This window comes from Elephas maximus, chromosome 1 (assembly GCF_024166365.1).
Source record: "Elephas maximus indicus isolate mEleMax1 chromosome 1, mEleMax1 primary haplotype, whole genome shotgun sequence".
Taxonomy (NCBI): domain Eukaryota; kingdom Metazoa; phylum Chordata; class Mammalia; order Proboscidea; family Elephantidae; genus Elephas; species Elephas maximus.
Window position 1 is genome coordinate 25,238,936 of NC_064819.1, and position 13,127 is coordinate 25,252,062.

Below are 13,127 nucleotides of genomic sequence, written 5' to 3' on the forward strand. Positions count from 1 at the left end.
AAGTACACAATGATGGCTTTAGAAGCTCAGCAGTTTTTACCTTTGGTTGAAAATATTTACAAATAATTTTGATAGTGTATCTGACTAGTTCACATCAGAAATTGTGACTTAAAACAATGGGATTAAATGTGATTAGTATTTTATCACATGAGGTAACTTTGCTCACCATGACATGAAGCTGAAGATATATCAATTTTAATAAAATGATATTGACCATCAAGAGTTAAAAAAAAAAAAACTGAAGTATATTTAGCATCCATAGTCAATCCTTTCTATGCAAAACCAAACCCAAAACAAACCCGTGGCTGTCAAGTTGATTCCGACTCTAGGACAGAGCAGAACTGCCCCAAAGAGTTTCCAAGGAACAGCAGGTGGATTCGAACCGCACCAATCTTTTGGTTAGCAGCTGAACTCTTACCCACTGCACCACCAGGGTTCCTCTATATGCGAAGAGGTTTAGCTATTCCTACTACTACTTTTATTAACACCCTTACTGAGTTCTTACTGTGTGCCTTAGAGTGTTCAAGTATATTACATGTATTTACTCATTTATTCCTCAGGAGATCCCATGTTTTATACATATTTTATAGATGAGGAAACTGAAGCTCTATAAGATTAAGTAATTTGCCTAAGGTAGTAACTGACAGAGCCCGAATGTAAAACCAGTAAATCTGGCTTCAGAACCCGCTTTCTTAATCCTTAATTTGTCCCATATCCTTCACTCTGATCACATGTAAATAGCAGTCACTCAAATTTCTGCCTGGGGTTTTTATCTCCAAGTTAGACTCAAGGAAAGTACTCGTCTTATATCTAAGGAAAATGTTTTGCACTTATCAAAAACAGACTATAAAGCTGTCTTTGGGTATAAATTACAAAGAAGAGCTAGAGGTCTGTCTCCTTGGTGCTACCACCTGCAACTCAAGGAAATCCAGTCATGATCATGTCATTTGAAAGCTTCAATCCCTTGAAGGGCTTCCTGTTCTCTTAGAATAAAGGTACCAGGTCTTTAAAATAGTCTATGAGGCAATGGTGGGAGCTCTTGTCTTTGCTGATTGAAGAACAACCACATGGGCCTTCCTTCAGTTTTTCAAAGGTAGGCTCCTTCAGTCCTTAAGTCTTTTGCACACACAGATCTTTCTACTTGGAAAACCCATACCCTATCCTACTCCCTGGAGCCAGTGGTGGTTCCACGGTAGAATTTTTGCCTTCCATGCAGGAGACCATTGTTCAGCTTCCAGCCAATGTACCTCATTGCAGCTACCATCCATCTGTCAGCGAAGGCTCGTATGTTGCTATAATGCTAAATACATTTCAGCGAAGCTTCCTAACAGAGACTAGAGAGAAAGGCCTGATGATCTACTTCTGAAAATCAGCCAATGAAATCCTATGGATCACAATGCTCCTATCCACAATCGATCATGGGAATGACTCAGGACTGGACAACATTTCATTCCATTGTGCACGGGGTTGCCATGAACAAGAGGCCAATGAGACGGCAGCTAACAACAACAACAATCTTATTCCCTGGTTGTTTCCCAACATATCTTTCAGTTTTAGCTTAAATGTCCTCTCTAAGAAGTCTTCCTTGATTGCCCAGATAGGTTATTCTCCTTGTTTCACACTTTCATAGCCCTCTAATTTTCCCTTTGTATCATGTAATCATAATTGAAATTAATTATCTCTATAGACTTTTTTTTTAATATCAGTCTTCTCTGCTAGACTATAAATTTATGAGCCACAATACCTGCCTTGTTTAATGCGAAATAACCAATTCCTGGAATAGACACAGCAGATGCTCAGAAAATATTTATTAAAGAATAAATGCAAAACACTGCAAGATGATAATCGCTTTCAGAAAGTACCTATTTTATTCCAACAAAACATAAAAATCAACACACAAAGTACTGATCTGTATTCTGAAGCCAGTCTGTCTCCAAATTGGCTTCATCTCCTTCTGTACTATTGCCAGAAGAATGTTATAGCGTAACCCTGAATAATCTCTATGACCTTTAATTTGTGTTTGGCTTTGTGTTGGTAGGTGGGAATTGTGTTTTCAGCATCAGCTTTTATGGGAACAAGTAACAGAAGAGCCAGTCCTGTCACTCACAAGGGAGTGAGTAATACTCAGTAGCTCACACCTAACTGGGAAGTTTGTTCATGAGCTTCTACTTCCTTAAAAGAAACACATACACACTTTGGTGCCAAGACAGTGTCTTTTACCTGATGGTTTAGATTTTGTTTTGAATGCATCTAGGTCAGCAATGAGAATTCAAATCTTTGCGATCACGGAATTATTCACTTCCTATTGATGATGCTTGCGTGTCCAAAACAAAAGTTGCTTTGGAAAGAAACCACCCAGAAAGAAACAGGTTTCAATGAAGACATCATTTCTAGTAGGTAGGTTCCCGCCTCTCTAATTTCCATGATTTTTTGCCCAGTTAGCCAGAGTTCAGTTTTAGAATAATGCCATAATTAACGGTTTACAAATTATGTTTTGAGGAACTAAGATTACAGTTTATTACGCTCACAAACCATTGCTTGCAAATGGTATAAATTCCTGACTTCATTTCCCAGACCTTGTAACACACGCTCAGAGGTTGGCATCCTTAGCCTTTATCTGCAAATGGAAAAGTGAAGCGTAAAACAACAAGTATGCTACTCAGTCTTGTTACTATATATGTACATATTCAAATTAGAAGGTTTCATGGGTTTTCATTTGCTTTGGCCTGCCAAATCCTCGGCTACCTTTTTCAGATTTGAGCTAAAGTTTTTTAGTGACTTATTACGCTGCATAATCAGACTTGGCGACTCACATAATCTTGGAGCATTCCTTTACGCTGTCACTTTTAGCTGCAAGATGAAACTGAAGTGCCAGCTCTGCAGAACACATGCTTTACTTTGAAAAGCCACTCATCTATTAATTTCATTCTATTTACTCCATTATAAAACTAACCATCAATCAACCCGTTTAATAATTACAACAGCTCATTAGTGTCTTCTTTGAGAAAAAAAAAAAAAAAAAGAGCTGAGATACCATGTTTGAGGGCAAAATGACTTAAAGATTTCTCCGACATCTTTAGTAATAACAACACGGAAAATAAAACGGTGAAGTGTTTGCAAGTCAACAGGCTTATTCACCCAGAGCAAACCACCCACGTCTCTGTTGATGATCGAGAGGCATGCAGTGGGCAAACTAAATCCACAGAACAGTGTGGAAGCGAGTAAACACTTTTAAAAAATGACTGCCAAGCAAGATAAAAATCCAATCTGCTTAGTTTTTTCTTCTTTTTTTTAAAGAAATCAAACACATTCTCTGTCTCTGTGGGTAATCCATTACATGAAGGCAGCACACACTATACAATACTGACCTCGGGTAGGGTACAATTCTTGCCTTCCTCATGGATGGCTTTGTCTTTTAAAAGCTTGCTTGCCATTTGCAGTATAGTGGGAAAAAATACCCGGGCTCATGAAAATTAAGTAAATAAGAAAGACTTGGAAGCGGCCAAGAAAAACCATATGATTTTGTGATCTGCATAAGGTTCTGGTGGGCAAGGCTTATACAGTGGGTGTGATTGCTTTCCTTTCCGCATAGGCCGTTCACAAACAGCTCTTCCTGTGTGCATGCATGCATGCTATATTTCTATCTGGATGTATCCCTCTATGCAAGAGCAACATCCACGTGCTCCTGCATGGTCAGGGAACATGAGACAGTGGCCCTGTAGAAGATACAGAGATACAAATGGCACATCCTCTACCCTCTAAGAGCCTTCATTCTAGACAGGGAGAGAGGGAACTTGGTACGCACAGAGAGAAATGAGGGAAGAACACAGTTTTATATATATACATATATACACAAACACACACACGTATATGTTCAGAGGTTCTTCTGAATGCGGAAATCTGAGAAATTTTTAAGGAAGAAGCATCTCCTCAGCCAGGCCTTAAAGAATGGCAAGGATTTGATGTAGAAATAAATAATATTTGGGGGGGGGTGGAGATCTTGGAGGGTGAGGGTAGAAAGGATGGAGAAAGAGAAACTCCCTTTTCTGAAAATCTCACTCCCAATTTTCTGCCTCCTGAGTGCTTTGGGCTGTGGTCTGTTGAAATAACTGCCCAGGCCTGGGGACTGTAACTCGATTCCTGCCTCTCCCAGAGTTACAGTTTCTTTCTGTGTACCTTGTCCGGTCCTCAACATTAGTCTGATGACAAAGATGCTCATGGTCTATTTTAAAGTAATCCAGCCATTCCCAAAACATCTGATGTTGCCCTTCGAGAGGGTAATGGTTTTCCTTTTAATTCTGATTCCATCAATACAGACACTAATCCAGACCGATTTGAGTAAACAGGGCATATTCGCCATTGTCTCTGAGATCTGAGAAAGAATGAACTTGAGAAAGATCACTGCCTGGATTGGAAATGGCCCCTTTGGGTGTTTTGCGTAAACTTAAAAGGAAAAAGAAAATGCCTGTACAGTGTTGTTTCCAAAGCAAGCTCACTTTGGGGGTAGAAATTCTCATATGGGGTATTATACTAAACTGTATCTATTAGTGGCTTTAGCACCAATAAGAAAGTAGAACTCTTTCTTTTGTAGTGTTTCCAGAATAGCTGACGAGAGCGTTTCATAAATTTCCGCCTCTGGCAACACACCACAGCTTGACTCAAAATTCCTTCTTTCAGCTTTTATAAGTAGATCTTTTTTTTTTTTTGCCATTCAAGAAACACAGACAAGATGCAATTCAGATTACACGTTTTTGCATGAGATATCAATTTACGCTCTACACACATGTACTAACATTCCAGAAATGTTTTATTCTTGCCAGTTACTCCCCCATCTAAAATCAACATGTGCTTTATCTTAACACCAGTTTCTGAATTTGAAATTGACAGGTGAACATTATCTGGTGAAACCATCACAGCCAGCATCTGCACCTCAGTCCAACTTCATTTTGCTCTTGGAAAAGAAACTCAAATGATTGCATTTAAGAAAACAGAAGAGGATATAAAAAGTGAGTCATGATCAAACACTAAATACATCTGAAAATGAGAAATCTCTAAGATTTCCTTTTTGCAGAAAATGGAAAGGAATACCCTCTGAATAATATAAAAAAAACAAACCCGTTGCCACTGAGTTGACTGCGACTCATAGCAACCCTGTAGAACAGAGCAGAACTACCCCATAGGGTTTCCAAGGAGTGGCTGGTAGATTCGAACTGCTGACCGTTTGGTTAGCAGCAAAGCCCTTAACCACCAGGGCTCCCTGAATAGTAGAGGTATGCTATAGTCTCAGACCAAATAAGGAACTCAAATATGGGGAAGTATAAAGTACTGTTCCTGAAAGGACTTCATTTAATAATTTCTTCAAAGAAGGTTGTATGGCAACGCGTAGTTTGTGAAATTCACTGTTTTCCCTTAGTATCTGCACCAGGTTAAAAGGAGGACAATCATATACTAACACTGATACTTGCAAAATCCACTTCAGGGAAGCGGAGGATTACGTTGGTAACAAAGAGAAAGAGATAAGATACAAGCCTGACGTCCCCCTATTTATTATAAAGCTGAGTTTTCCCTCCTATCCTGTCTCTCTGAAAATCTTTTGTTGTTGTTGTTTGTTTTTTAAATATTCTATTGTGTTTATTGTGTTTTGGGGAAACTTGCCATAGGAAATTAAAAAAAAAATTAGCTTCTCATTTAACAATTTCTATACATATTGTTCAGTGACATTGGTTACATTCTTTACAATATATCAGCATTCTCGTTATTTCCATTATGGTTGTCCTGTTTCCATTAATCTAGCTTCCCTGTCCCCCCTAGCCTTCTCGTCTTTTGTCTGGGGTAAATGTTTACCATCTGGTTTCATCTAGGCAATTATTTTGAGGAGCACAGTACTCACAAGTGATCTTTATTTTATGAACCAGTCTGTCATTTGGCTGATAGGTGACTTCTGGGAGTGGTTTGAGTTCCAAGTTGAAAGAGTATCTCAGGGCTATAGTCTCAGGGGTTCATCTAGTCTCTACCGGTCCAATAAGTCTGGCCTTTTTCTTTTTTTTTCCTCTTCAAATCTTAAATACAAATGTGCATCCTTGCCCAAAATGAAATTGGCAAACTTTATGGCAAAGGTTTGACATACCAAGATTTTAATTTTGTTGTTGTTTGTTTATTTGCTGGGTAGCAGGGGTGGTTTGTTTGTTTTTTAATGGACATTTGTATTTTCTTCTGCTCTATTATTTCCCAAATGATATTCTCATCTTGACCAAACATCATAGTTGGTATGTTCACTCATACATTTAGCTCTGGGATTACTATTTGTGTTTAGAGCAGTGACCAGAGAAAAAGGTTTTCTTCTCCTGATTCTAAGATGCCTATTTAATAAATAAAGCTTGCCCTTAATTACGTAGGAGGTCAGTCTGGCTTTTGTTCCTAGATTTGATTAATTTAAAAATGTAATTACCAAGTCCTTTTAATGGGTAAGACGCCATCTGTGTAGAAGTTTTAGAAAATGGGAACAGGGACCCCACTACCTCTCCTAGCCCTAAAAATCATTTGGGCCAATCTTCTCCCTCCCTACAGGATGCTGCTTGTCACTGCTAAAACATATAGTCAACATTCTGGGTCTCACATTTTGAACGCTTTTCAAGCTTTCAACATAGACAAGGATTCTAGCTCTGAGTAAAGACTCTACCATCTTTTGTTGTTGTTCTGACAAAAGTTTGCCAATTTGTCATAAGTATTAAATACAGATCAGTGTTTAAATCAATACATTCTCTTCTCAAATCATGATACCACTCCCCTTCATCTGCTCTTGTGCAGTTCCTTCTTGCATTTCAGTTCATGTTCTACCCTCTACCCAGAATGATCTTCCATCTCTCTCCCTCCTCAGTGAGTCTCGTCCTCAAACCACGTGAAACAATACTTCCATCGTGAACATTTTTAACTCCATTTCATTGTCTCTAAGAGTCTTTGGGATTCCCTACCACATTCTGTGGGATACTGGAATCACCTGTGGACAGCTCTTAGACTCCCTCAGACTGAATTCTCAGAAGCCAGAGCCTGTGACTTGCTCATTTCTGATCTCCTCAAGGTACTGGCACAGTAACTGTTCTTAAGTAGCCCTCAGTAGGTACTGGGTTGCAAGGAAATGCTTCTTTTAGTGGGGAAAATAATCTAAGTGGTTTGTATCCAGGGTATCAAAATCAATGCTTCATTGGCAGCCAAATCTATTCTGCTTTTTCATTTTAGGGTGAGGTTTCAAAGAAAATAATGAAATAGAGTTGGGGCTTATCTATAAGGTAGGATTTATCTTCTAAAGGGGGACACTTTTGAAAGTTAAAGGCAATGCCATTAATAATTACTCTGAGATAGTAGGCATACATAAGAAATATCCAAGCAAGGCAAGACTAATGGCGCCCAACTTATCTCTGTCAGGGGCCACAGATATTAACGGAAGTTATGAGCAGAGAATATCCAAGTTGTATGAAACTTTAGAAACAATCCATTCCTACTGCTGCTGCAAATGGTCCCAGAAAAGTGATGGATATTCCTGCAAAATGGCAGCCAACGTGTGATGCAGAGAAATGTGTTTTAATGTTTCCGGGGAGTCTTGAACAAAGCCATTTATTCTTCTTGAGTATTCTTTAGTAGAGTTCCAAATACGCCATTCCTCTGTTCAAAACCCTTCCACGGCTTGCACAGCCACTGTATTAAATCCACTCTTTTCTCGGTGTTATGGCCCTCCGTAAGTCACTCCAGCTTACCTTTCTCGCCTATTTCCTAACTCTCTCATACTTTCAATTCTATCTGAACTATTTGACACTTAGGTGTGCAGGAGCAATCAACCGACCTCTGTGCCCTTGCTAATGCTTATTTCTTCACCTGAAATCCTCCTTCCCGCTTATATTTCTAGGACTTAGGAAGTTCTACCTGCCTGTCCAGGTACAGCTGCATCCTACACATACATGTAGACTTTCTTGATCCTTCTACTTTGAGAAAATCTCTTTCTCTCTATATTATGTTGCTTACACGTCATATGACATGTAAGGTCTGCCTTACATGTAAGTGTATTATAACTGTCTACATGTCTGGCTTACCCCTCCTATGAATTGTATAATTCTTTGGTGTAGAAACTGTTTCTCACTTGTCTTTATATCCTATGTACCTTTTATATATAACTGATAGTAAAAAATTTATTAACAATGAGTAAGTCAGTCCTTTAAACTGCCATTTCTCCTCCTCATCACTATCATTCCTGAATAGCAACAAAGTGCAATGTAAATAAAAGGTCTAAGTGCAGATATAAACTGTTTAGAGAGTTACTGCGTTAACAAGACCTATTTTGCCGATTTCTTCTGCCCCTGAGCAAGATCCGTAGTTTAACTTTTGGATTAACTGTTTCACCTTGACACTTCAATCTGTTCTCTCCAAAAACTACAACCCTACTGGACGCTCTCCACAGACTCCTCATTCCCCTAAATGGACACCAGGCAATAATACTGCATCAGTCGTCTGACCTTTTTCTTATCATACATTCAAAAGATAAGTGAGAGTCCACTGAGTTTGAAAAAATTTCACCTTCAAAATAGCACAACTTTTCTGGAAAAAGGTTGTTTTTCACTGAGCTATCTTTTTAATCTCTGTGCTCATTCTTCTTTATTTATTGACATAGAAAAATTGGGAAGTTAAAAAAAAAATTATCCAACAGGGGAAAAATGTTTAATTCCATAAGGATACTATGAAGAGAAGATTTTTACCTAACCTCCTTTATCCTTCCAGCTCAGAGTTCAGTCATATACATGTCAAAGAAATCTAGTGTGCATTGGCGGTAAAATACTTCTCAACCATTTGACCCCTATCCCTCCTTTATACGTATAAAAATTTGTGACTTCAGATACATGCTCCCCTAACAGGCAAAATACAGAATCTAAATTCTGTATTTGCTCCTCATCTAAGAAATTTTTTAACAATTTTACATTTGGGAAATGTATGTCGTGTGATGAAAGAACAAGTAATATTAGTGGTTGCTATGAATAACCCAGAAATTCATTCATGGTTTCCACTGCACAACTGGCACCCCAGTTGAGGATCACTGCTCTTCTAAAAAACAAAACAAAACAAACATGCTTTTCCTTATCTAAGTAAAGGATAAGTGATTTATTATCACCAAATCAGTTTTCCAATAATAGCGAAAGAAGGTATGATCTATGTAATCTGTGATCTGAGATCTCTTTCTCCCAGTCCCCTCTGGGCTTGAGGGCACCCAGTTGTAAAACAAGGAGTGCAACCTAAGGCCACAGCATGGGGTGAGGAACACAGACGAGCTGACACCTAAATTAAACCTGCAGTTTCTGCTTTTCACTCTGTGTTTTTGCACAGCTCAGAAACACAACATGGGAAAACCTACAGCAACGGATATATTTACTCTCAATAGAAAAATTACTCCTATTAAAAAATATATATACTAGTCAATAGAAAATGTATTGGGGTGGAAGAGAGTATTTCTTTTAGCTGTGTAGATCCAGTGGTCAATTAAATGACGATGAACTGGACTCAGAGTTTGTACTGTTGCCTCAGCACTTTTCTTGTTGCATTTAATTTTGTTACAATAAACTTTTTGGAGCATCTACTATGGACCATAGTAGTCCTCTCTGGAGTATATTTATCTCTCTTGAGTATCACGGAGAAAAGAAAAAAAAAAGTTAAGTAAACAGGACTCATTTATGCACATACAAGTCTTTGAACTGCAAAAACCCCAATTGGTAAAATTAGGCGTTTCAGTATATGAGCCCTGAAGTTCCATTTAATTCTAGAACACCGTCACCCATTCCCCAGAGTATCTTTCCTTCTGCATCCAAAGCACCAGAAGGGGATTTTAGTAAAGATCTCTTTCTGAAGAGGAGTGCATAAGACTCTCACAGAACCAGGTCAGTGTTTTTGGCAAGAAAGGTGAACTACAACTTAATCCGTGAAGAATTTCCTTTCTCTTGAGCCTTTCCCTCTGCAGGTCTGAGATCAGTCCCAGAGGCTGTGTCATTCCAAGCCTGGCACTGGGGAACGGGGCTTGCTTAAGGCCTCTGCGTTGTAACCCAAGGGTAGAACCTTAAAGCTGTGCCTGTTACATCCTGCCAAAATTCTCCTCCCTTCCAGACCCTTTCCTGTTCATTAAAAGCTTCCCAAAATTCAGCTCTGCTTCAGGCGGGGGGTGGGGAGGTAGGGGTAAGTCGGAGACTGCTAAGTTGTGGAAAAGAGGGTAGAGAAGGCTTGGTGGTTTTGAGTTATCAACCCAAAGAGATGACCAGCAAATCAAATAAAAAACTATTTGAGGTTAGAAAATGGGTTCTAGTTTTAAAATAAGTTTCACGCTCACTGGGATCTCTGTGCCTTTTTATTCTTAATCTGCTCAATTTCTACCCGTTCTTATGCTATAAGAGTAGATGGCTGTTTCTGTATTAATACAATCAGGTGAATCCCAAGAACATTATAGCTTTAGTATGGAATTTTAGGCTTCTCAGGGCCATGCGGTCCTGGGCATTTCATAATACTCAGATGCAGAGCTACATCTAGCTATGGACAACTAGTTATTAAAGCATAACGCTATACAGAAAGGAAAGCTGTCCTTAAGTAAGACAATGGAAATCAAGGCCACGCAGATATCATATCACACACACATTGGTGGAAGAATACGGACGTCTTGACCGCAAAGTGGAATAAGATGCAAGAAGGTAGGAAAGGGCAGCCATATTATTTCACAGGTATCTTCTATGCTCCATAGCAAACAGAGCCCTTTGAGCTCCCAACCACACATTTACCATAAGTTTTGAAAAACTCAAAAGCATGTAAAGGCATTTTCTTTCATCATAAGGATGCCATATTCTCACATACAACATAACTCTTTCGCCTCCATAAAAGGCAGCAATTTCTACAGATAACTTCTATTTAGTTTTTTTTTTCCTTTTATGAGATTATACGTAACTTAAAGTATTTACTTCTTCCCACTTTGTATCAGCGTTATATTTTTCCAGTAGATAGCGCTGAGCCAACTTATACTTCTACCCCTTTATGCCATCCACACATAGTCAGATCCTAGCCTTAAAAACAAAGTCTGCTAGGGTTTGCATATAAACACTTGTGTGATATAGCTAACGAAGAAAAGACAAGACAATTTCAGATATGAGACCCACAGATAATTTTCTTACTGTTTGAAAGCTGGACAAAATTGGGTCAAATAGAAACAAAAAAGAGAGCCTTAAAAGTTACTTCCATTTTTTTTTTTTTTTTGAATGGTTGGGTAACATTTTAAGCTAACTTTCCATATTAAGGCCAAACAAGAAACTCAAGTTTCTCTACCGAGGACAAGCAAACCTGCTTGGATCTTTTAAAGGAAAATAGGTACTTCCTTTTCCTTCTCTAGATAACTTGATATTTCCCCTGTATATTTACACAGTTCAGGTGTCTAGACAATAGCACAGACAATATGATAGTGCTGGTCCTGCTTTGCCGGCCTTTACTCGACTCTTCTTTTTACCGTCTGCACCGGAACACCCTGCCAGTACTATGCATTTTGTTTTGATTTTAAGGAGCTCAGCTTTAGCACCCTTTCTACTTTTCCAAGCAGTCACCTGCAAGCATTTTCATCTGAAACACTGAATGAACACTCTCTCTCTCCCATGCCGCACCATCGCCACCCCCCCATCTGATTAGTGTCAACACAGCTGCCCTATTCTGAGGAATGTAAACTAATATTGTTCTTAGACCTCCCTCGACCTTAGGAAACTTCCTCAAAGTCTTACAGTCTTAAGGAGTTGTTTCTTTCTTCTTTTTTTTCTTATCCCTTTGCCCAATGATTTAAATCCCTAAGACCTTAAACTTGTTAAGGAAAGATCAGCAAGGCAAATCATCAACTCCTTAAAGAAAATCGTATATGCTGTCATCCGTAGGTACATTTATGGATGTATACATATTTGAAAAGGCACTGCTTCAAGATAACTTTATTTGTCATTACACAGTGAAAGTCTTAAGGCATTCACCAGATAATAGGGGCACTACTACAGTCCCCTCAGGATTTAGATGGGTCTCTGGGTTGATTTAACGCACAACGAAGATGGCTTTACAAAAAAAAAAAAAAACCTCACCTGATTATTTTGGGAAAAAAAAAGCTTCATTTGCTTTTAGGTTGAAGTCTGGAGATAGAACTATGCTAAGAAATTATTAAGTTTGTCTTACTGGTAGGCGAATACCCAACAGAAGAGTTATTTCAATATATCTAGCAGAATGTGATTGGCTTTCTCAAAAAGCGACTTTACAAACTCCTGAATACGGAGTTTCTTCATATATATCATGTCACCCAGAATCTTCTTCCTTTTCTCTTATTTCATCTCCTACTTAAGAAAGAAAGAAAAAAAAAATCTTACAGTCACCATTAAAAATATTAACCAAGATAAAGAGATTCCTACACACAATTTTTAAAAACATTATATTGGGTGACCGAGAACCACACATATGTAAACTTTTATTTTAAAAAATTAAAAAAAAAAATCTCTAAATGGAATGCTAAAATCTCAAATCCTTACCTCACTAAATTGAGTCTGGGCATTGTTTTCCAGGTACAACATGTTAGCTGTAAGATTGATCAATGCCGCTGTCCTCTCTTCAGGCTCCAGGATTTTGTCAACCCCCCCACCCCCTCTGAGACCCTTACAATATGAATCTACTAAGAAGATAACAGAACTCAAGGCCCCCTCTCTCTTTCTCTCTGTACATAATTTAAGGTTGCCTCATATATAGCCAACTATAGGCATGAGGGGGCGGGACTCTTCTCTTTACCTGTCCAATCCATCAACTTCCACCTGGACTCCTCCACTCCAATGGAGTGAAGCCTCTCCCATCTCATTAAGTAGTTAGAATTCCTTATCACCAATCTTTAAAAGAGGAAAAAAAAAAAAAAAAGGAGAGAGACAGAGAGGTAAAACTTTCCCCTGTCTCCTTCCTAAGAATGTGCACTCTCTCTGAAAAACAAAACAAGCTCTCCCCAAACAAACCGTACCACCACCACCACCACGACCTGCAGAGGCATTTCAGAAAGTTATTTTACACTTTGTACCTAAAGAGAAAAACTTGAGGGGAAGCTTTTGAAAGTT

At 38.7% G+C, this 13,127-nt stretch overlaps 1 protein-coding gene across 10 annotated transcripts in view; it reads right to left on the reverse strand.

The window, feature by feature from the left end:
- Window positions 1-13,127, reverse strand: part of TP63 (tumor protein p63) — a 348,320-nt gene that overhangs the window by 93,296 nt on the left and 241,897 nt on the right. Inside the window, exon 1 of one of the 10 annotated variants that reach the window (XM_049880489.1) lies at window positions 12,814-12,899. The exons of 8 other annotated variants lie outside the window; for them this stretch is intronic. Coding sequence is in view for 1 of the 2 variants with exons in the window: in XM_049880479.1 (XP_049736436.1) it covers window positions 12,561-12,602 (42 nt within the window). In the remaining variant the exon portion in view is untranslated. Of the gene's footprint in view, window positions 1-12,560; window positions 12,663-12,813; window positions 12,900-13,127 lie in introns of those variants that run through there. One more of the 10 variants, XM_049880479.1, reaches the window with a different exon arrangement.